The sequence below is a fragment of the Pristiophorus japonicus genome, chromosome 16 (genome assembly GCF_044704955.1).
Source record: "Pristiophorus japonicus isolate sPriJap1 chromosome 16, sPriJap1.hap1, whole genome shotgun sequence".
Lineage (NCBI taxonomy): Eukaryota > Metazoa > Chordata > Chondrichthyes > Pristiophoridae > Pristiophorus > Pristiophorus japonicus.
Window position 1 is genome coordinate 137,697,454 of NC_091992.1, and position 24,922 is coordinate 137,722,375.

The window sequence follows — 24,922 nt, forward strand, 5'->3', positions numbered from 1 at the left end:
ACATTCTCAAAGAACTCCAGCAAATTTGACAAACATGATTGATTTCCCCTTCATAAAACCATGCTGACTCCTCTTGACTGCATGATGATTTTCTAAATAATTCTACTACTACTTCCTTAATAATTCCTTAAAATCTGTAATGGGAGAAAGATAAATGTTTATTTCTGTTAAATCATAGCTTTTCCTGCTTTTGTTTTTAATTCAGTGACGCAAACTGTGTATGTGTCCTTCTGCACTTGTGAATCAGTGCTGCAATTCTAACTTGGCACATGGGGGTGTGCTGGTTCAAGTCCACCACGCTTATTAATGGGAGTAATTGAAGTTGGAAATACAGAAACCCCTTTTTCTTAATACTGTGAACTAAAGAACTACAGCACTTTATATTTGTTGGTTGTCTGGTTGCATTGTGATGAATATTCTAATTACTTGTGTACGTACAGCAGGTCAGCGCCATAGGGAAGCTGCTGCCCCTGCTGCTTGTGCAGCCGTTGCTCTCGTAACACGAGGGATGGGCCAATAGGTTGAAAACTTACTGTAAATTGCACGAATAGATATGCATCTTTCACCTCACCTTGGACTTTTGGGTTGTTTGTCAATGCATACCCGTGTAACCGAGTGACATTTCTGAAGTGTTAATGCAGTTCTTTTATATCCCAGTCAGTTCTGACAAGTTATTTTTTTTATTAGCGTTTGTACATGAACTAAAAGTTTTTAATGAATTCTACCATTAACAAACTTGCAGAATGGGCATGTAAATGACAAATGAATTTCAATATAGATAAGTGTGAGATGCTGCATTTTGCTAAGAGGAATAAGGAGGCTCCCTACTCCTTGGAAACTAGAGTCTAAATGGGGTAGAGGTACAAAGGGATTTCACTTGATTATAAAACCTCAGGCAATGACACTAGCTTTTTCAAAGAAGGAAGAATGTTTTGGCAGCTCTCGAGTACTTTAAAATACTTCTGTTATTGGCGAAAGGCTTTATTAGATAGTTAGGGGAGCAGACAGGCATTTCTGCGGCCGCAGACGTGATTCCAGGATGGTTTTGTTGCTTCCCTGGTGGCAGGGTCAAGGATGTCATTGAGCGGAGAGGGTGAACAGCAGAGGTCGTGGCCCATATCGGTACCGACATAGGTAGAAAGAGGGATGAGGTCCTGCAGGCAGATTTTATGGAGATTAAAAAGCAGGTCCTCAAAAAGGTAGTAATCTCCGGATTACTCCCAGTGCCACGTGCTAGTGAGTGCAGAAATAGGAAGATAGAGCAGATGACTGCGTGGCTGCAGAGATGGTGCAGGAGGGTGGGCTTTAGTTTCCTGAGGCATTGGAACCATTTCTGGGGGAGGTGGGATCTGTCCAAGCCGGGTTGAACCTCAGGACCAATATCCTTGCGGAGGGCAGGGAGGGGGGGGGGGGGAGGGGATTGAAGATTGCCAGTGCAGTTGGGGAGGGTTTAAACTAGCTTGGCAGGGTGATGGGAACCTGAGAGTAGATTCAGAAGGGAGAGAAGCAAAGCTGGAATTGGAAAGCAGAAAATTAGAAAATGAATTTGGAAGGCAGAGGAAACAAAGACTAGAAAATAGGCAACAAGGGGGTTTGGCCATGCTAAATGGTATATACTTCAATGCAAGGAGTCTAGGAAATAAGGCAGATGAGCTGAGAGCACAGATAGACACTTGGGGGTATGATATTAGAACTATTACTGAGGCATGGCTAAAAGGGCAGGTACGGCAGCTCAATATTCCCGGTTACAGGATTTACAGACGAGATAGAGAGGGGCATAAAAAAGGAGGGGAGGGTCGCAGTGTTGATTAAAGAATCAACTACAGCGGTGAGGAAGAATGGTGTGTTAGAAGGATCAAATGAGGCCATATGGGTTGAATTGAAGAATAAGAAAGGGGCGATCTGCAATGTCTCCATACCCACACACTACCTTTATGGTCTCTAACAGGCCCTGCTCTTTCTTTAGTTATCCTCTTGCTCTTAATGTATTTGTAAAACATCTTTGGTTTTTCCTTGATGTTGGGAGCATACTATAGACCTTTTCCTTGATGTTGGGAGCATACTATAGACCCCCAGTCAGAGGGCGATAGAAGAGCAAATATGTAGGCAAATTTCTGAGAAGTGCAAAAACTATAAGGCAGTAAAAGTAAGGGATTTCAGCTACCCCAACATTAACTGGGATAGAATTAGTGTGAAAGGGAGCGTGTGCACAGAATTCCTAAAATGCATTCAGGAGAACTTTTTTTAGCCAGTGTGTAGCAAGCCCAACATAGGAGGGGCAGTTCTGGAGTTCGTTTTAGGGAATGAAGCTGGGCAGGTGGAAGAGCTTTCAGTGGGAGAGCATTTTGGTGCTAGTGATCATGATTCAGTTAGATTTAGTGTAATTATGGAAAAGGACAAAGATAGACCAGGAATAAAAGTTCTCAATTGGGGAAAAGCCAATTTTACTGAGCTGAGCCAAAGTGGACTGGAAACAGCTACGTGAAGGTAAATTAGTGTCAGAGCAGTGGGAGGCATTCAAGGAGATCCTGAGGGTTCAGAGCAAGTATGTTCCCTTAAGGAAAAAGGGTGGGACTAACAAATCTAGAGTCCCCTGGATGTCAAGGGGCATACAGGGTAGGAAAAAGAAAAAAAGGGAGGCTTATGACAGATACTGAGGGCTCAATGCTGCAGAAACTTGAGTATAGAAAGTGCAGGGGTGAAATTAAAAAAGGGAATTAGAAAAGCAGAGAGACCATGAAAAATTTCTGGCGAGTAAAATCAAGGAAAAGCCAAAGATGTTTTACAAATACATTAAGAGCAGGAGGATAACTAAAGAAAGAGTAGGGCCTGTTAGAGACCATAAAGATAGTGTGTGGAGGCAGAAGACGTGAGTATGGTTCTTAATGAATACTTTGCTTCTGTTTTCACAAAAGAGAGATGATGCAGACATTGCAATCAGGGAGGAGAGGTGTGAAATATTAGATGCAATAAACATTGAGAGGGGAAGTATTAAGTGGTTTAGCAGCTTTGAAAGTGGATAAATCCCCAGGCCCGGATGAAATGTATCCCAGGCTGTTAAAAGAAGCAAGAGGAAATAGCAGAGGCTCTGACCATCATTTTCCAATCCTCTCTGGCTACAGGTGTGGTTCTGGAGGACTGCTAACATGGTACCTTTGTTTAAAATCCTGATCCCTAAACATCCACCCTATCTGCTACCTCATCAAAAATCTCAATCAAGTTAATCAAACACAATTTACCCTTAACACATCCGTGCTGGCTCTCCTTTATTAGTCTCTGCTTGTCCAAGTGGCTGTTAGTTTTCTCCTGGATTATTGTTCCTAAAAGCTCATTACAGCACAAGTTTACATATGTAGTTCCCATTATAAATATAAAGAGGAATTAGTAGAAATATAAAAAATTACATCTGCATGCACTAATCCAATTACCCTCCACCCTGTAACCACAGTCACCTGAAGATGTGGCGTGTGTATATTCGTGTAGCCCTAAAAACTGAAACTAGGCAGATCTCTAATCCATAACTAGTAGCATTCCCTCCATTACACAAGGGTCAATCTCTCACCTGTCACCTGGCTTGAATTCTCTGGAAGGCTTGTTCTTTTTCTTCTTGTGTTTCTTCTTCAAGTTTTTTATAGAAAGTGGGATACTTTTTTTGCGCCCTTGTCCGCCACTTTGCGATGACGCAGTTGAACTTGCAGAGGAAGAAATGGAGCTGGTTTCATCGGTGTCCTCAGCACCTTCGTCGTCTGCGTCCTGTTCTGCAAGCTGCAGCTTCACAGTTTGGCTACTTTCCAGCAAGTCATCTTCCACAATCACTGGAGATGGCCAGTTCCCCACTTTCACTCTTTGTTCCAACTGGTTCCGAGCATCCGCAGCACTAGTAGGGACTGGACCATTGCTCAGAACAGGTTCCTTCTCTACAGCCCCATTTAAAGACTGGGATTGGAATCCTATGGTCAGTTGAGCTGTGCCCTCCCAACCTAATCTTGATTTAGAGCTGCTGAGTCCAAAAACAGTCGAGGTTACCATGACAGAGCCATCGCCCAAGGCAACTGTGAACTTGTCTGAGTGATCCACTTCGCGGGTGTCCAACTTATTCAGGATTTTCTTCACTATCTCCTTGTCAAAGAGCCGTTTAACCTGATCAAAAGACAGAAAGACAAACATAGAAACATAGAAAATAGGTGCAGGAGTAGGCCATTCGGCCCTTCAAGCCTGCACCACCATTCAATGAGTTCATGGCTGAACATGCAACTTCAGTACCTCATTCCTGCTTTCTCGCCATACCCCTTGATTCCCCTAGTAGTAAGGACTACATCTAACTCCTTTTTGAATATATTCAGTGAATTGGCCTCAACAACTTTCTGTGGTAGAGAATTCCACAGGTTCACCACTCTCTGGGTGAAAAAGTTTCTCCTCATCTCGGTCGTAAATGGCTTACCTCTTATCCTAAGACTGTGACCCCTGGTTCTGGACTTCCCCAACATTGGGAACATTCTTCCTGCATCCAACCCGTCTAAAGCCATCAGAATTTTAAACGTTTCTATGAGGTCCCCTCTCATTCTTCTGAACTCCAGTGAATACAAGCCCAGTTGATCCAGTCTTTCCTGATACGTCAGTCCCGCCATCCCGGGAATCAGTCTGGTGAATCTTCGCTGCACTCTCTCAATAGCAAGAATGTCCTTCAAGTTATGAGGCCTCACCAAGACCCTGTACACCTGTAGCAACACCTCCCTGCCCCTGTACTCAAATCCCCTCGCTATGAAGGCCAACATGCCATTTGCTTTCTTAACCGCCTGCTGTACCTGCATGCCAACCTTCAATGACTGATCTGCCATGCATTTGCCCACTCACCTAACCTATCCAAATCACTCTGCAGCCTCATAGCATCCTCCTCGCAGCTCACACTGCAACCCAACTTAAGTGTCATCCGCAAATTTGGAGATACTACATTTAATTCCCTCGTCTAAATCATTAATGTATAATGTAAACAGCTGGGGCCCCGGCACAGAACCTTGCGGTACCCCACTAGTCACTGCCTGCCATTCTGAAAAGTACCCATTTACTCCTACTCTTTGCTTCCTGTCTGACAACCAGTTCTCAATCCATGTCAGCACACTACCCCCAATCCCATGTGCTTTAACTTTGCACATTAATCTCTTGTGTGGGACTTGGTCGAAAGCTTTCTGAAAGTCCAAATATACCACATCAACTGGTTCTCCCTTGTCCACTCTACTGGAAACATCCTCAAAAAATTCCAGAAGATTTATCAAGCATGATTTCCCTTTCACAAATCCATGCTGACTTGGACCTATCATGTCACCTCTTTCCAAATGCGCTGCTATGACATCCTTAATAATTGATTCCATCATTTTACCCACTACTGATGTCAGGCTGACCGGTCTATAATTCCCTGTTTTCTCTCTCCCTCCTTTTTTAAAAAGTGGGGTTACATTGGCTACCCTCCACTCCATAGGAACTGATCCAGAGTCTATGGAATGTTGGAAAATGACTCTCAATGCATCCGCTATTTCCAAGGCCACCTCCTTAAGTACTCTGGGATGCAGTCCATCAGGCCCTGGGGATTTATCGGCCTTCAATCCCATCAATTTCCCCAACACAATTTCCCGACTAATAAGGATTTCCCCCAGTTCCTCCTCCTTACTAGACCCTCTGACCCCTTTTATATTCGGAAGGTTGTTTGTGTCCTCCTTAGTGAATACTGAACCAAAGTACTTGTTCAATTGGTCTGCCATTTCTTTGTTCCCCGTTATGACTTCCCCTGATTCTGACTGCAGGGGACCTACGTTTGTCTTTACTAACCTTTTTCTCTTTACATATCTATAGAAACTTTTGCAGTGCGTCTTAATGTTCCCTGCAAGCTTCCTCTCGTACTCTATTTTCCCTGCCCTAATCAAACCCTTTGTCCTCCTCTGCTGAGTTCTAAATTTCTCCCAGTCCCCAGGTTCACTGCTATTTCTGGCCAATTTGTATGCCACTTCCTTGGCTTTAATACTATGCCTGATTTTCCTTGATAGCCACGGTTGAGCCACCTTCCCTTTTTTATTTTTACGCCAGACAGGGATGTACAATTGTTGTAGTTCATCCATGCGGTCTCTAAATGTCTGCCATTGCCTATCCACTGTCAACCCCTTAAGCATCATTCGCCAATCTATCCTCATACCTTCAAAGTTACCCTTCTTTAAGTTCTGGACCATGGTCTCTGAATTAACTGTTTCATTCTCCATCCTAATGTAGAATTCCACCATATTATGGTCACTCTTCCCCAAGGGGCCTCGCACAACGAGATTGCTAATTAATCCACTCTCATTACACAATACAGTCTAAGATGGCCTCCCCCTACTGGCTTCCTCGACATATTGGTCTAGAAAACCATCCCTTATGCACTCCAGGAAATCCTCCTCCACCGTATTGCTTCCAGTTTGGTTAGCCCAATCTGTATGCATATTAAAGTCACCCATGATAACTGCTGCACCTTTATTGCATGAACCCCTAATTTCCTGTTTGATGCCCTCCCCAACATTACTACTACTGTTTGGAGGTCTGTACACAACTCCCACTAACCTTTTTTGCCCTTTGGTGTTCTGCAGCTCTACCCATATAGATTCCACATCATCCAAGCTAATGTCCTTCCTAACTATTGCATTAATCTCCTCTTTAACCAACAATGCTACCCCACCTCCTTTTCCTTTTATTCTATCCTTCCTGAATGAATACCCATGGATGTTGAGTTCCCAGCCCTGATCATCCTGGAGCCACGTCTCCGTAATCCCAATCACATCATATCCGTTAACATCTATTTGCACAGTTAATTCATCCACCTTATTACGGATACTCCTTGCATTAAGACACAAAGTCTTCGGGCTTGTTTTTTTAACACCCTTTGTCCTTTTAGAATTATGATGTAGTGTGGCCCTTTTTGTTTCTTGCCCTTGTTTACTCTGCCTTCCACTATTGCTTTTTACCTTTCTACCATCTGTTTCTGACTCCATATTACTTCGCCCTATCTCGCTGCATAGGTTCCCATCCCCCTGCCATATTAGTTTAAACACTCCCGAACTGCATTAGCAAATGTTACCCCCAGGACATCAGTTCCAGTCCTGCCCAAGTGCAGACCGTCCCTTTTGTACAGGTCCTACTTCCCCCAGAATTGGTTCCAATGTCCCAGGAATTTGAATCCCTCCCTCTTGCACCACTGGTCAAGCCACGTATTTATTCTAACTATCCTGCTCCCTCTACTCTGATTAGCACGTGGTACTGGTAGCAATCCAGAGATTACTACCTTTGAGGTCCTACTTTTTAATTTAACTCCTAGCTCCCTAAATTCAGCTTGTAGGACCTCTTCCCGCTTCTTACCTATATCGTTGGTACCTACATGTACCACGACAACTGGCTGTTCACCCTCCCTCTCCAGAATGCTCTGCAGCCACTCCGAGACATCCTTGACCCTTGCACCAGGGAGGCAACATACCATCCTGGAGTCTCTGTTGTGGCCACAGAAACTCCTATCTATTCCCCTTACAATAGAATCCCCTATCACTATAGCTCTCCCACTCTTTTTCCCACCCTTCTGTGCAGCAGAGCCAGCCATGGTGCCATGAACTTGGCTGCTGCTGCCCTCCCCTGATGAGTCATCCTCCTCAACAGTACCCAAAGTGGTGTACCTGTTTTGCAGGGGGATGACCGCAGGGGACCCCTGCACTGCTCTTCCTACTGGTCTTCCATTCAATAGCTGGCTGTTGACCCTTCATCTGCGGAAAGACCAACTCGCTACACGTGCTACTCACGTCATTCTCAGCATCGTGGATGCTCCAGAGTAAATCCACCCTCAGCTCCAACTCCGCAACGCGGTCTGTCAGGAGCTGGAGGCGGATACACTTCCCGCACACGTAGCTCTCCTGTCATGACTTAACCCTTAGATTAACTTAAATTGGCAACAATGCTAAAGTTTACTCACTGTTATAGAAGAGAAAAAAGAAAAACTACTTACCAATCAACAGCCAATCACTTACCCCCTTGGCTGTGACGTCACCTTTCTGTTTCTTTCTACTTTTTTGCCCTCTTCCTGTAGCTGCACCGGCTGGCCTTTTGTAGGCCTCTCTCCAACCCCGGACTCACGTCTCTCCACGCACCTCCCGACGCCTTTTGTAGGCCTCTCTCCAACCCCGGACTCACGTCTCTCCACGCACCTCCCGACGCCTTTCGCAGCCTTTTGTAAGCCTCTCTCCGACCCCGGACTCACGTCTCTCCACGCACCTCCCGACGCCTTTTGTAGGCCTCTCTCCAACCCTGGACTCACGTCTCTCCGACGCACCTCCCGTCGCCTTTTGTAAGCCTCTCTCCGACCCCGGACTCACGTCTCTCCACGCACCTCCCGACGCCTTTCGTGGCCTTTTGTAGGCCTCTCACCGACCCCGGACTCACGTCTCTCCACGCACCTCCCGACGCCTTTCGCAGCCTTTTGTAAGCCTCTCACCGACCCCGGACTCACGTCTCTCCACAAGCTGCAACAGGTAGTCATACAGCTGCCCAAATACAAACATAGAAACATAGAAAATAGGTGCAGGAGTAGGCCATTCGGGCCTTCGAGCCTGCACCGCTATTCAATGAGTTCATGGCTAAACATGCAACTTCAGTACCCCATTCCTGCTTTCTCACCATACTCCTTAATCCCCCGAGTAGTAAGGACTACATCAAACTCCTTTTTGAATATATTTAGTGAATTGGCCTCAACAACTTCCTGTCGTAGAGAATTCCACAGGTTCACCACTCTCTGGGTGAAGAAGTTTCTCCTCATCTCGGTCCTAAATGGCTTACTCCTTATCCTTCGACTGTGACCCCTGGTTCTGGACTTCCCCAACATTGGGAACATTCTTCCTGCATCTACCCTGTCTAAATCCATCAGAATTTTAAACGTTTCTATGAGATCCCCTCTCATTCTTCTGAACTCCAGTGAATATAAGCCCAGTTGATCCAGTCTTTCTTGATATGTCAGTCCACCATCCCGGGAATCAGTCTGGTGAACCTTTGCTCCACTCCCTCAATAGCAAGAATGTCCTTCCTCAAGTTAGGAGAACAAAGCATAGCATGTTGTTAACAAACTGATTTCTGAATAAAGTTTTGAACTCAGCCATAGACATTCCAACAATGCTTCCAGATGACCCTTCATCACTTTAATTTCAAAGAATCTGGTGAGACCACACCTGGAGTAGTGCGTGCAGGTTTGGTCTCCTTACCTAAGGAAGGATATACTTGCCATAGAGGGAGTGCAGCGAAGGTTCACCAGACTGATTCCTGGGATGGCAGGACTGTCGTCTGAGGAGATTAGGCCTGTATTCACTAGAGTTTAGAAGAATGAAAGGGGATCTCATTGAAACGTATAAAATTCTGACAGGGTTGGACAGACTGGATGCGGGGAGGATGTTTCCCCGGGCTGGGAAGTCTAGAACAAGGGGTCACAGTCTCAGGATACGGGGTAGGAAATTTAGGACTGAGATGAGGAGAAATTTCTTCACTCATAGGGTGGTGAACCTGTGGAATTCTCTACCACAGAAGGCTGTGGAGGCCAAGTCACTGAATGTATTTAAGAAGATTTCTAGACCCAAAAGGCATCAAGGGGTATGGGGAGAAATCAGGAAAATGGTGTTGAAATAGAGGATCGGCCGTGATCATATTGACTGGTGGTGCAGGCTCGAAGGGCCGAATGGCCTACTACTGCTATTTTTTTTTCTACCTTAACCCTCTGAGGCAAAGTTTTAAACAAGGTAAATTATTTTATATCTGCAAAAATGTTGTGTTTCTAACTGATAAACTTAAAACAGAGGTCCAGAGATGAAAACATGATATTTCAAAATAGAATTATGTACATAGAATTACAGCACAGAAACAGGCCATTCGGCCCAACAGGTCCATGCCAAGGTTCATGCTCCACACGAGCCTCCTCCCACCCCAGCAACATATCCTTCTATTCCTTTCTCCCTCATGTACTTTTCTAGCTTCCAATTAAATGCATCTCTGCTGCTTGCCTCAACTGTGAGTTCCACATTCACACCGCTCACTAAAGAAGTTTCTCCTGAATTCCCCATTAGATTTATTAATGATCATCTTATCTTTATGGCCCCTAGTTTTGGTCTCCCCCACAAGTGGAAACATCTTCTCTACATCTACCCTATCAAACCCTTTCATCATCTTAAAGACGCCTCAGTCTGTTCAGCCTTCCCTGATGGGTATAACCTCTCTGTTCTGAATCATTCTAGTAAATCTTTGCACCTTCGCCAGTGCCTCGATATCCTTTGTATAATATGGAGACCAAAACTGTTCAGTGCTCCAAGTGTGGTCTAACCAAGGATCAATACCAGTTGAACATAACTTCTCTGCTTTTTAATTCTATCCTCTAGAAATGAACCCGAGCTTGGTTTGCTTTTTATGGTCTTATTAACTGGCGTCGCTGCTTTTAGTGATCGGTGTATTGTACCCCCGGATCCCTCTGTTCCTCTGCCCCATTGACACACTTATTTTCCAAGCAGTAGGTCGTCTCCTTATTCTTCCTACCAAAATGTAACACCTCACACTTATCTATATTGGAGCTCATTTGCTAAAGAGACAAGAGTTACTCTGCTGTCCTTAAAGGAGTAGCTACCCTCGATTCGTTACCTGCCTTAGGAACAGTACCTCCATACTGAAGTTACCTTTCTGACAACAGAATTCACAGCAATGATGGAATTTCCTTCTGGACTCTCTGAAGAAATAGCAGTACATTCAGGATCTCCCGGGAGCACATAGACTGCCCGCTCTGCCAGGACCATGCGAGCATGGTCATAACAATTCAACCGTTTCACCCTGAAGAAAAAAAACAAATGGATAAATCATCTGCTTACAGTCCTTTCACTCACTGTCCACTCAACCACAGATCAGACGCAGAATCAGTCACATATGAAATGGACACGCCCTTGATACAATGAAGTCAAAATATACACTTCATGAAGCAATATCCAATAGAGGAAAAGGCAGAGATAGGTTCGAAAATTAAATTCAAACTAATCTCATTTCAGTTATGAGACTGCAAGGTCTCATCCTCCAACAGTTCAGAAACTATCCCGTACAAAGGTAGCAATGCTATCTGCTCAAGATATCACTGTGATCCAAGGATTTGTTAAAGTTAATGCCCAGATCCAAATTGCACAGAATATTTCCTGATGAATTTGCCATTTGGGCTTGAGCAATGCAACACAAGGGTGCCCTCTGGTGGAATAAAGTGAACCTGTCTTTCATATTTTCCAGTTTGTCATTCCACTGGCAAATAAGTAAATCTGCGGAAAAATCACCACCTTCGGTCGGAAAGGGCCTTGTCCCAGAACATCAGATGTGACACAGATTCTGCAAAAGTTAATTATTTCATACAGCCCAAGAGAACTAACCAATTCCATATAGAATTGAACTTCAGCCTTGAGAATCAGAACAAAAGCAACTCAGGGTAACTCTTACCCAAGAGTGGAAAAGGCAGAGAAAGGCTCGAAAAATAAATGCAAACTAATCTCATTGCAGTTATAAGGGACTGCAGGTTCTCATCCTCCAACAGTTCACAAACTATGCCATACAAAAGGTAGCAATGCTATCTGCTCAAGATATCACTGTACACAGCCACAAAAGACTTTGATTTTTTTTCAGCTGTACTTAAAGCCTTGTTCTACTCAGACGAGGGCATTCGAAAGAGAAAGAGGTTATGCTTACCAACAATGCACAACACTACAAACGTAATTCTATGGTTGTGAAACACTTAGATATTGAGAATGTGAAAGGTGCTATATAAATGCACATTTGTTCTTTCCTGGCTGCAATCCAGGAAACTAAGGCGTTAACTGCAGTAAACAGTCTCTGTGGTCACAGCCAGGATTTCAAAAATTAGCCTTTTTCTAGGAGAGAGCGGGGAACAAGTAGAAATAATTCATCCCACTCCCATTAGTTATACAACCACTCTTTCCCAGCAATGAGCCATATTTTAGTTATTTAAAGCACTTATTCTGCAAAGTGCACTTAAGTGCTATGAATAACGAAAGGCTGGGTTTGGCTCAGTGCCAGGAAAGCCATTGCTGGATGGATATTTACAGGCATTAAGCAGGTGGGCTGTGGAGATCACCAAACACCCTGGAGACAGCTGGCAGGACTGTCAATTATTAGAAAGAAGAAAGTTTAAGCTTGGACAGGCGTGACAGAGGCAATATCCAGAAAATTTAAAGCATTATACTTGGAGGAAGTGCACGCAATATACACAGAATAATTATATACTAGCCTTACTCCAGAAGCACTGGTCTCAATGAGTATAGGGGAGCGGCTTTTTATCATAAGCGTTTATATCATGTACAGATTATCAGCTATATGTAAAGCCTTGTTCTACTCAGACGAAGGCATTTGAAAGAGAAGGATGGGATTTTCATAGGTGATTTGGGGACTGCATTCCATATCTCTGTCCATTATTTAAAAATTGCAAATGGGTGGGCTTTTATTTTATATATATTCTTGTATGCATTTAATTATTCCCATACAAATTTTAAAGTTTAGAATATACAAGAAGATACATCAGCTGGAGGAAAACATCTTGGGATTGGGCGGCACAGCAGTGGAGGTGTGGGGGTTCGGCACTGGGGGAAACATCAGCGAAAGCTTTTTTTTTTAAATTAAAAAGAGAACTTAAACTAGCATGAGGAAAGAGACCAGTGCAACAGCTTAACGTGCTTTCTGAAGTTTATGGAGCATTTATAATTTTACTAACTAAAAAAGTACTACAGATTGTAGTCAGTGATGTTGGCCATGTCTTCCTACCCCACACAACAAAAATTAACTGAAAATCCTCAATGTTTAGTTTTCTTAAAGAAAAAAATCCCAGTTTAAAATGTAAAAAGAATTCTTTTATCCCCAAAGATGGTTCAAAAAAGAACTGAATTTTCAGACTTTCAATTAAGGAAGTAGAGGTCCGTCCTCCCTCAAACCCTCACAGGAAGAACAGGTTACTTCTGTGTGCTTCAACTGAAATCTAAATCCATGCAGGGTAATTTTGAAAACTGCACATTGATAGAATGCACAGATATGGCTGGAAATTCCAAATCCTGAGGCCAAGATATTTTATTAAAATCCTGGCTCTCAAGACAAGCCTATGAAGTCATTCAAATACACAGGACAATTCAATGAACAAGTTTAAACAAGCTATTGCAAAATATGCAATTCCTTTGATTTTATTTAAAGCCTTATTTGTGACAATGGCTTGGAAATTCCAGTCGGAGGCTTCCCGTGGACAATTGCCTCCCGACCGGAGAATTTTTACGAAAGTGCCTAGTGGTGGGGAGGCCTTCTCTTCCCACGCTGCGAAGCACGCTCCCGACCGGAAAGTTCCCACGCAGAAGATGCAGTCGCATGTGACTGCTCAGCCAATCAGGTACGTATTTCATAGGTTCCCATTAATAGTACTGAGAACTCCCCGTATCTACGAGTTCTCATTGCTATTAATGGGGAAAAAAAACAAATAATAAACACTAAAAAACAGACCACACATTTAAAATTAATTGAAATTAAAGTTATTAATGTATTATAAAAAATATATATTTTCCAAATTTTTAACAAAGTTGTTTTAATTCTGGTTAAAAATAAACTTACCATAAGTGGGGAGGGTTTTTAATAAAATAAGTTTTTATAATTTTATTTGATCATGTTTTAGTGTTTTAAAACACTTACGCTTGTAAAAGTAGGCTATGCGCCTGCTTTTATCAGGCGCAAGATTTTTGAGGACATTTGCTGGGCAAGATATGCATGAATACCACAATCTTGCTCAAGCAAATGTCTTTGCTCCCGATCTGCAGATGATCTGTCAAGCTGGAGCTTGACAGATCGGAAAAGCCGGTTTTCAGCGCATGCGCATTGTGCGCTGAAAACCGGTTTTTCCGATGCCTTCCCAGGTCCGTAGAAACTTCGTACGGGCCCGGGACGTCAGAATTTCTGGGCCATTATGAATTTTAGTTACTGAAAAAGTGGCAAGACAAAATTGTTTTTTGAAAAAGTTTTAATTTAAAGTGTGAGGTGATCCATTTTGGTGGGAAGAATGGGAGACACCCTAAATAGTACAATTTTAAAGTGGGTGCACGAACAGAGACCTGGGGGTGCCTGTGCACAAATCTTTGAAGTTGGCAGCTCAGGTTAACAAAGCAGTTAATAAAGCATATGGGATCCTGGGCTGTATAAACAGGGGCATAGAGTACAAAAGCCAGGAACTTATGCTAAACCTATATAAAACACGAGTTCAGCCCCAACTGGGAGTAGTGTGTCCAATTCTGGGCATCACACTTTAGAAAGTATGCGAAGGCTTTATAGAGCGTAGAGAAGAGATTTATTCGATTGGTTGCAGGGATGAGGGATTAAAGTTACATGGACAGACTGGAGAAGCTGGGGTTATTCGCCTGGGAGCAGAGAAGGCCAAGAGGTTTGATGGAGGTGTTTAAAATCATGAAGGATTGAAATAAGAGTATATAAAGAGAAACTGATTCCAATGGCTGAAGGGTAAACAACGAGGGGGCGCAGATATAAGGTCATTGGCAAAAATCATCATAGGCAGCCCCTTGAAATTGAGGAAGATTTGCTTCCACTCTGAGTTCTCAGGTGACTGTACTGTCCAATACAGGAATTGCAGTCTCTGTCACATGTTGGACAGACGGTGGTTGAAGGAAGGGGTGGGTGGGGAGTCTGGTTTGCCGCACGCTCCTTCTGCTGTCTGCGCTTGATTTTTGCATGCTCTCGGTGACGAGACTCGAGGTGCTCAATGCCCTCCCAGATGCTCTTCCTCCACTTAGGGCGGACTTGGGCCAGGGATTCCCAGGTGTCGGTGGGGATGTTGCACTTTATCAAGGAGGCTTTGAGGATGTCCTTGAAATGATTCCTCGGCCCACCTGGGGCTCATTTGCCGTGTAGGAGTTCCGAGTAAAGCCCTTGCTTTGGGAGTCTCGTGTGGGGCATGCGGACGATGTGGTCTGCCCAACGGAGCTGGTCGAGTGTGGTCAGTGCTTCAATGCTGGGGATGTTGGCCTGAGCGAGAACACTGAGGTTGGTGCATCTACCCTCCCAATGGATCTGCAGGATCTTGCAGAGGCAGTGTTGGTGGTACTTCTCCAGCGCTTTGAGGTGTCTACTGTACAGTCCATGTCTGAGCCACAGGAGGGCGGGTATCACTACAGCCCTATAGACCTATTTCTATGTTTCTAGACCATAAGCTTGGTGCTAAATTGGAGGTCCTGGTCTTCAATCACTCTTCGTCAGGCGACTGAAGGCTGCACTTAAACACTGGAGACGGTGTTGGACTTCGTCATTGATGTCCGCCCCTGCTGATCGTAGGCTCCCGAGGTATGGAAAATGGTCCACACTGTCCACAGCTGTGCCACGGATTTTCATATCTGGGGGCAGTGCAAAAGAACCAGAGGCGACATGAGGAAAAACTTTTTTACGCAGCGAGTGGTTAGGATTTGGAATGCACTGCCTGATAGGGTGGTGGATACAGATTCAATAGTAGCCTTCCAAAGGGAATTGCATAATTACTTGGGAGAAAAAAATTGCAGGGTTATGGGGAAAGAGTGGGGCTAACTGGATTGCTCTTCAAAAAGGCTGGCGTGGACTCGATGGGCCGAATGCCCTCCTCCTGTGCTGTACTATCCTATGATTTAATTTGTTAGTCAACAAATCACCACAGGCAAATGTTTATAGTAAATTTTAATGTTCAATATTGACAAAACATTACAGAAATACTTGACTCCAGGAAGTAAGGTTTTTGGAAAGGAAGTGTGCAAATGCAAGATTTTTTACTTGGATAAATATCTTGTGTCACCCTTAGCAAAGATGTCCGTATACAATAAATTTATTTAAACTGTCTCACTTTGTATGTAAATTATGTAAACCTCCTTAAAAGCACCTGCTGTGGGAAGAAAACACCCAGCTTTGAATCTCAGTGGGAACAATGATAAGGGGTTAGGGTTAGATTAACATTTTCCATAGAGGTTAGTTCTAGAGGTCCACAGGTCAGTTATTTAATCTACATTGTAACTCAGAGACAAGAGAGAATAATATACAGAGGCATAGAGTGGATCAACTTAATAATCGTTTCTATTCCAGTATCTACATATCATGAGAACCTGTGCATTTAATTACTTATTCCTCCCCATTTTGGAGAATTAGGCTCCAGCTTCCTCTGGGGCTCCAGTTGAGAAATATTTAATCACACATGATCTATGTTGACATGGTCACGTGATGCTGTTTGCAGCTCGTATGGGCCTGAAACACTGCTATCACTGTTCTAAGCCTTACTGATGACAAAGGTAAGTTTAAAGTCTCACCCAGACATTTACATTTCATTTGCTCTTATCTGCTGCAACACTGGTGCTTCGTAAACTATTAACTAGTTTCACATGACATGGATCACATTGTACATCACTAGAAGCTGTGCCCGTCTTTCCTGTGATATAGGAGATGGGACATGGGGAAAACGCAAGTTAAATTATGAGGACAAGTTGCATAAACTTGGCTTGTTTTCCCTCAAGTATAATAGATATGAGGGGTAATCTGATTGAGGTATTTAAAACGTTAAAAGCATTCAACAGGGTAGATACAGAAAAGCGATTTCCTTTGGTGATGGGGGAATCAAGAACAAGGGTAAGCATGAATTAGAGCTAGGCCATGTAGGAGTGAAATCAGGAAATACTTTCACGCTAAGGGTGGTTAAAATCTGGAACTTGCTTCCTCCAAAAGGTTATAGATGCTGCGGGGTCAATTGGAGCTTTCAACACAAAGATAGTTTTGTTAGTAAGAGTCTGTAGAGATATGGAGCAAAGTGAATTAATGCACAGGTTAGCCATGATCCAATTGAATGGTGGAACAGACTCGAGGGATTGAATGGCCTCCTCTTGTTCCTAATGTTATGATCTGGAATGTACTCCCTGAAAGAGCGGTGGCAGCAGATTCAATAGTGACTTTCAAAAGGGAATTGGATATATATTTGAAAAGGAAAGATTTTCAGGACTTTGGGGAAAAAGGTGAGTGGGACTAATTGGATCACTCTTTCAAAGAGCCGGCATAGGGACGATGGGCCGAATGGCCTCCTTCTGTGCTGTATCATTTCATAATGTTCCGAACAGAAATATGGAACAGGAACACTATAGATTCCTACACATCTCTCGTATCATTCAGTTTCCTCAAGATTTACAAAAAGTAAAGGAAGCAAATGAGCGTATTACCTGGGCAAATTGTCCTGTGTAATAACCGGAGATGGAGGATACACGCTCTCACTCCCACCAAGACAAAAGCTCTTTGTTATCCACGAAACTCGAAGCTCCACTACTTGCACCTAGAAGACACAACACACAACTGGGGCTCATTCCTCACGGCATCAAATGAAGCGTGACCAGAACTAGGCGCCGCTATTTAAGAAAGGCGAGGGGGGAAACCAGGGAATTATAGACCAGTTAACATAACATCTGTTGTGAAATTACTACTGTCTATAACCAAAGGATAGAGTGATTGAACACCACGGAAAATTTTCAACTGATCAGAGAGCCAGCATGGATTTGTAATGGGTAGGTCATGCCTGACGAACCCGATTAATGTTTTTGACGGTGTGACTAAAGTAGTGGACAAGCGATTGCCCATGGATGTTATTTATATGGACTTCCAGAAGGCATTTGTTAAAGTCACTCATAAGAGCCTGTTAGCTAAAGTTGAAGCTCATGCAATTGAAGGCAAATTATTGACCGGGTTAGGAAATTGGCTGAGCAGCAGGGGACAAAGTAGGGTTAATGGGCAGGTACTCCAAATGCCAGGTTATGAATAATGGTATCACACAGGGATCTGTGTTGGGGCCTCAACTATTCACCACATTTATTAACGACTTAGATGATGGGAGTCACATATCCAAGTTTGCCGATGACACAAAGATATGCGGCATTGTAAGCAGTGTAGATGGAAGCATAAAATTACAAAGATAGTAATAGATTAAGCAAATGGACAAAACTATTGCAAATGGATTTCAATGCAGGCAAATGTGAGGTCATTCACATTGGACTTAAAAAGGATAGATCAGTGTATTTTCTAAATGGTGAAAAGCTAGAAAGAGTGGAGGTGCAATGAGATTTGAGGATCCAAGCACACAGATTAAAATGTTATGGACAGGTACAGAAAATAATTAAAAAGAGACGAATTTAAGGAGCTAAATTAAAAAGTAGGACCTCAAAAGTAGTAATCTCGGGATTGCGACCAGTGCCACGTGCTAGTCAGAGTAGGAATCACAGTTAGCTCAGATGAATATGTGGCTTGAGCAGTGGTGCAGCAGGGAGAGATTCAAATATCTGGGGCATTGGAACCAGTTCTGGGGGAGGTGGGACCAGTACAAACCAGACGGTCTGCACCTAGGCAGGACTGGAACCAATGTCCTAGGAGGAATGTTTGCTAGTGCTGTTGGGGAGGAGTTAAAGTAATATGGCAGGGGGATGGGAACCAATGCAGGGAGACAGAGGGAAACAAATTGGAGAAGCAAAAGACAGAAAGAAGATGAGTAAAAGTGAAGGGCAGAGAAACCCAAGGCAAAAAACAAAACTTTGCAGCGAAATTCTAAAGGGTCTGAGTGTGTTAAAAAGGCAAGCCTGAAGGCTCTGTGCCTCAATGCGAGGAGTATTCGGAATAAGGTGGACGAATTAACTGTGCAGATAGCAGTTAACGGATACGATGTGGTTGGCATCACGGAGACATGGCTCCAGGGTGACCAAGACTGGGAACTCAACATCCAAGGGTACTCAACATTTAGGAAGGATAGACAGAAAGGAAAAGGAGGCGGGGTGACGTTGCTGGGGCAGGGAGGTGTTGCTACAGTTGTACAGGGCATTGGTGAGGCCACACCTGGAGTATTGTGTACAGTTTTGGTCTCCTAACCTGAGGAAGGACATTCTTGCTATTGAGGGAGTGCAGCGAAGGTTCACCAGACTGATTCCCGGGATGGCGGGACTGACCTATCAAGAAAGACTGGATCAACTGGGCTTGTATTCACTGGAGTTCAGAAGAATGAGAGGGGACCTCATAGAAACATATAAAATTCTGACGGGGTTAGACAGGTTAGATGCAGGAAGAATGTTCCCAATGTTGGGGAAGTCCAGAACCAGGGGTCACAGTCTAAGGATAAGGGGTAAGCCATTTAGGACCGAGATGCGGAGGAACTTCTTCACCCAGAGAGTGGTGAACCTGTGGAATTCTCTACCACAGAAAGTTGTTGAGGCCAATTCACTAAATATATTCAAAAAGGAGTTAGATGAGGTCCTTACTGCTAGGGGGATCAAGGGGTATGGCGAGAAAGCAGGAATGGGGTACTGAAGTTGAATGTTCAGCCATGAACTCATTGAATGGCGGTGCAGGCTAGAAGGGCCGAATGGCCTACTCCTGCACCTATTTTCTATGTTTCTATGTTTCTATGTAAAGAGGAAATTAAGGCAATTGTAAGGAAAGACATTAGCTTGGATGATGTGGAATCGGTATGGGTGGAGCTACGGAATACCAAGGGGCAGAAAACGCTAGTGGGAGTTGTGTACAGACCTCCAAACAGTAGTAGTGATGTTGGGGAGGGAAAACAGGAAATTAGGGGTGCGTGCAATAAAGGTGTAGCAGTTATCATGGGTGACTTTAATATGCATATACATTGGGCTAACCAAACTGGAAACAATACGGTGGAGGAGGATTTCCTTGAGTGCATAAGGGATGGTTTTTTAGACCAATATGTCGAGGAACCAACTAGGGGGGAGGCCATCTTAGACTGGGTGTTGTGTAATGAGAGAGGATTAATTAGCAATCTCGTTGTGCGAGGCCCCTTGGGGAAGAGTGACCATAACATGGTGGAATTCTACATTAGGATGGAGAATGAAACAGTTAATTCAGAGACCATGGTCCAGAACTTAAAGAAGGGTAACTTTGAAGGTATGAGGCGTGAATTGGCTAGGATAGATTGGCGAATGATGCTTAAGGGGTTGACAGTGGATAGGCAATGGCTGACATTTAGAGACCGCATGGATGAACTACAACAATTGTACATCCCTGTCTGGCGTAAAAGTAAAAAAGGGAAGGTGGCTCAACCGTGGCTATCAAGGGAAATCAGAGACAGTATTAAAGCCAAGGAAGTGGCATACAAATTGGCCATAAATAGCAGCGAACCCAGGGACTGGGAGAAATTTAGAACTCAGCAGAGGAGGACAAAGGTTTGATTAGGGCAGGGAAAATAGAGTACGAGAGGAAGCTTGCAGGGAACATTAAAATGGACTGCAAAAGCTTCTATAGATATGTAAAGAGAAAAAGGTTAGTAAAGACAAACATAGGTCTCCTGCAGTCAGAATCAGGGGAAGTCATAACTGGGAACAAAGAAATGGCAGACCAATTGAACAAGTACTTTGGTTCAGTATTCACTAAGGAGGACACAAACAACCTTCCGGATATAAAAGGGGTCAGAGGGTCTAGTAAGGAGGAGGAACTGAGGGAAATCCTTATTAGTCGGGAAATTGTGTTGGGGAAATTGATGGGATTGAAGGCCGATAAATCCCCAGGGCCTGGTGGTCTGCACCCAGAGTACTTAAGGAGGTGGCCTTGGAAATAGCAGATGCATTGAGAGTCATTTTCCAACATTCCATCGACTCTGGATCAGTTCCTATGGAGTGGAGGGGAGCCAATGTAATCCCACTTTTTAAAAAAAGGAGGGAGAGAGAAAACAGGGAATTATAGACCGAGCAGCCTGACATCAGTAGTGGGTAAAATGATGGAATCAATTATTAAGGATGTCATAGCAGCGCATTTGCAAAGAGGTGACATGATAGGTCCAAGTCAGCATGGATTTGTGAAAGGGAAAAAATGCTTGACAAATCTTCTGGCATTTTTTGAGGATGTTTCCAGTAGAGTGGACAAGGGAGAACCAGTTGATGTGGTGTATTTGGACTTTCAGAAGGCTTTCGACAAGGTCCCACACAAGAGATTAATGTGCAAAGTTAAAGCACATGGGATTGGGGGTAGTGTGCTGACGTGGATTGAGAACTGGTTGTCAGACAGGAAGCAAAGAGTAGGAGCAAATGGGTACTTTTCAGAATGGCAGGCAGTGACTAGTGGGGGTACCGCAAGGTTCTGTGCTGGGGCCCCAGCTGTTTATATTGTACATTAATGATTTAGACGAGGCGGATTAAATGTAGTATCTCCAAATTTGCAGATGACACTAAGTTGGGTGGCAGTGAGAGCTGCGAGGAGGATGCTATGAGGCTGCAGAGTGACTTGGATAGGTTAGGTGAGTGGGCAAATGCATGGCAGATGAAGTATAATGTGGATAAATGTGAGGTTATCCACTTTGGTGGTAAAAACAGAGACAGACTATTATCTGAATGGTGACAGATTAGGAAAAGGGGAGGTGCAACGAGACCTGGGTGTCATGGCAGATCAGTCATTGAAGGTTGGCATGCAGGTACAGCAGGCGGTTAAGAAAGCAAATGGCATGTTGGCCTTCATAGCGAGGGGATTTGAGTACAGGGGCAGGGAGGTGTTGCTACAGTTGTACAGGGCATTGGTGAGGCCACACCTGGAGTATTGTGTACAGTTTTGGTCTCCTAACTTGAGGAAGGACATTCTTGATATTGAGGGAGTGCAGTGAAGGTTCACCAGAATGATTCCCGGGATGGCGGGACTGACCTATCAAGAAAGACTGGATCAACTGGGCTTGTATTCACTGGAGTTCAGAAGAATGAGAGGGGACCTCATAGAAACATTTAAAATTCTGATAGGTTCAGACAGGTTAGATGCAGGAAGAATGTTCCCAATGTTGGGGAAGTCCAGAACCAGGGGTCACAGTCTAAGGATAAGGGGTAAGCCATTTAGGACCGAGATGAGGAGAAACTTCTTCACCCAGAGAGTGGTGAACCTGTGGAATTCTCTACCACAGAAAGTTGTTGAGGCCAATTCACTAAATATATTCAAGAAGGAGTTAGATGTAGTCCTTACTACTAGGGGGATCAAGGGGTATGGCGAGAAAGCAGGAATGGGGTACTGAAGTTGCATGTTCAGCCATGAACTCATTGAATGGCGGTGCAGGCTCGAAGGGCCTAATGGCCTACTCCTGCACCTATTTTTTATGTTTCTATAGGAATGCTGGCCTTTATATCTAGAAGGCTGGAATACAGCAGAAGTTATGCTGCAGCTGTACAAAGCCCTGGTTAGACAACATCTGGAGTACTGTGAGCAGTTCTGGGCACCACACCTTAGGAAGAATATGATGGCTTTGAAGGGAGTGCAGTGTAGATTTACCAGGACTCCAAGGGTTAAATTATGAGAGATTACACAAACTAAAGTTTTATTTTGGGCTCCTTATCTGAGGAAGGATACACTTGCCTTAGAGGCGGTGCAACGATGGTTGACAAGACTGATTCCCGAGATGAGAGGGTTGTCCTATGAGGATAGATTGAGTAGATTGAGCCCATATTTTCTGGAATTTAGAAGAATGCAAGATGAGCTCATTGAAGCATATATGATTCTGCGGGGAATTGACAGGGTAGATGCTGAGAGGTTGTTTATCTTGGCTGGAAAGTCTAGAACTGGGGGGTGGGAAGGAAATAGGTTACGGATAAGGGGTCAGCCTTAAGACTGGGGTAGAGAATTCCAAAGATTCCTCCTCATCTCAAAAGGACTATAATTGCTGAATCATTGAGTATATTCAAGGCCGAGATCGATAGATGTTTCGACTCTCAGGGAATCGAGGGATATGGGGATCAGGCGGGAAAGTGGAGCTCAGGCAGATGATCAGCCATGATCTTATAGAATGGCGGAGCAGGCTCAAAGGGCCACATGGCCTACTCCTGCTCCTAATTCTTATGTTCTTATTCCTGGAATTTAGACAGTTAAGGGGTGATTTGAACAAAATTTTCAAGATATTAATAGGAACCGATACAGTAGAGAGAGAAAAACTATTTCCAATGGTTTGGGGAGTCTAGGACTAGGGGGCTTTTCAGGAGTGAAGTTAGGAATCACATCTACACAAAGGACGGTAACAGTTTAGAGCTATCTTCCACAAACTAGGTCAATTGTGAATTTTAAATCTGAGATTGATACATTTTATTAACCAACGGTATTAAGGGATATGGGGCAAAGGCCAGTATATGGAATTAGGTCACCGATCAACCATGATCTCATTGAATGGCTGAACAGTCTTGAAGCACTAAACAGCCTACTCCTGTTCCATGTTCCTAAATATAAGACAGCCGCTAATAAATCCAATACAGAATTCAGGAAAAACGTCTTTATCCAGAGAGTGGAGAGATTGTGGAACTCAATAGCAGATGGAACAGTTTTAGCAAATAGCACAGATGTATTTAAGGGGAAGTTAGATAAACACGAGGGAGAAAGGAATAGAAAGATATGGTGATGGGGTGAGATGAAGAGGAGTGAGGGGAGGCTTGAGTGGAGCACAAGCACTGGCATGGACCTGTTGGGTGGAATGGCTTGTTTCATGGAAGTTCTAGTACTTCAGTCCAGAGAATTAGTTTGCTTTCTATGCAGCATTTTATTAAGTGGAGGGATGATTAGGGAACCTGTGCTCAACATGCCGATATTGCATCAGATCCAGCACTCGGCGAAATGCCTGCTCAGTACCCACTGCAGCAAAAGAATCAGAAGCTCCCCACGGGTTGAGACTCAGGGGTGTCTGCACGGCCTGTAAACAGTTGATATTTCAACAGTTTGCAGCAATTTAGAAAAAGGAAATACTTCGGCCAGGCACCCCTTCCTGACCCCAGAGCGCCTCCTGAACCCCACCCACTTCATCACCACAGGGCCCCAGAGGCAAGACCCCACCTTCACCACCACATGGCCCCCAGAGCTGCCCCCTCCACCACCCACACCAAAGAGCTGCTAACCCATAATCTGCTGCAGTCCCAGTATTACACATGTGCAGCAAGCACATCTCACGGAAAGTGCAACAGATCTGCCTGTAGGGAACATGGCATTTCACATTTCCTTTTGTTAGTATGGGTAAATTTAGCAACTGCTAGAGATCAGGATAGGCTTTACAAATTGGAACATTTCCTGAAGCAGACCTTTAAATAAAAGAGTGTCATAGCACGCATGTATGTTATAGCAAGGGCCACACTCAGTTTAAATAAGTGTAGAAACATTGGGCCCAAGTTTCCACATGATTCGCGCCTGATTTTTTTTTTTTAGGAGCAACTGGTGGAGAACGGACTATTTTAGAAATCGCAATTCTCCACATTTTTTTTTTTCTGCAGTTCTAGTCAGGTAGAACAGTTCTAGTTTAGAACAGAATTTTTTCTTCAAAAGGGAGCGTGTCCGGCCACTGACGCCCCATTTGAAAGTTTCCACAGTGAAATGTACTCCAAACTAAAGTAGAATGGAGCCAGTGAAGATTTTTGTAGAACTGAAAAAACCTGTTCTACACATTAAAAAATCAGGCGCAGGTTACAAATTAGGCGTCCAGAACGAGGTGGGGGGGGGGGGGGGGGGGGAGGGAAGTCATTAAATTTGACAATAAATCCTTATTTATACTTCTACAAATATTATACAAATAAATCCAACCTGAATAAACATTTATAAGCCAAGAAAAGATTAAATAAACATCTTCCTACCTGTGTGAAAGTGCTTCAGCCAGGGAGAATTCTGCAGCTGTTCGTGCCGCTGAGCGGGAGGGGGGGGGAAAAGAGAGAGAGAGAGAGAGAGAGAGAGAGAGAGAGAGAGAGAGAGAGAGAGAGAGAAGAGAGGGGGGGAGGGAGAGAGAGAGAGAGAGGGGGGAGGGAGAGAGAGAGAGAGAGGGGGGGAGGGAGAGAGAGAGAGAGAGAGGGGAGGAGGGAGAGAGAGAGAGGGG

General features: G+C 44.0%; 1 protein-coding gene across 2 annotated transcripts in view; it reads right to left on the minus strand.

Moving 5' to 3' along the window:
- The window catches only part of ube2o (ubiquitin conjugating enzyme E2 O), a 161,874-nt gene that overhangs the window by 57,632 nt on the left and 79,320 nt on the right, over positions 1–24,922 (minus strand). For both annotated transcript variants that reach the window (XR_011587339.1, XM_070857977.1), the window contains exons 7-9: positions 17,283–17,392; positions 10,710–10,860; positions 3,563–4,140 (exon numbers count right to left, since the gene is read on the minus strand). Coding sequence is in view for 1 of the 2 variants with exons in the window: in XM_070857977.1 (XP_070714078.1) it covers positions 3,563–4,140; positions 10,710–10,860; positions 17,283–17,392 (839 nt within the window). In the remaining variant the exon portion in view is untranslated. The remainder of the gene's footprint in view (positions 1–3,562; positions 4,141–10,709; positions 10,861–17,282; positions 17,393–24,922) is intronic.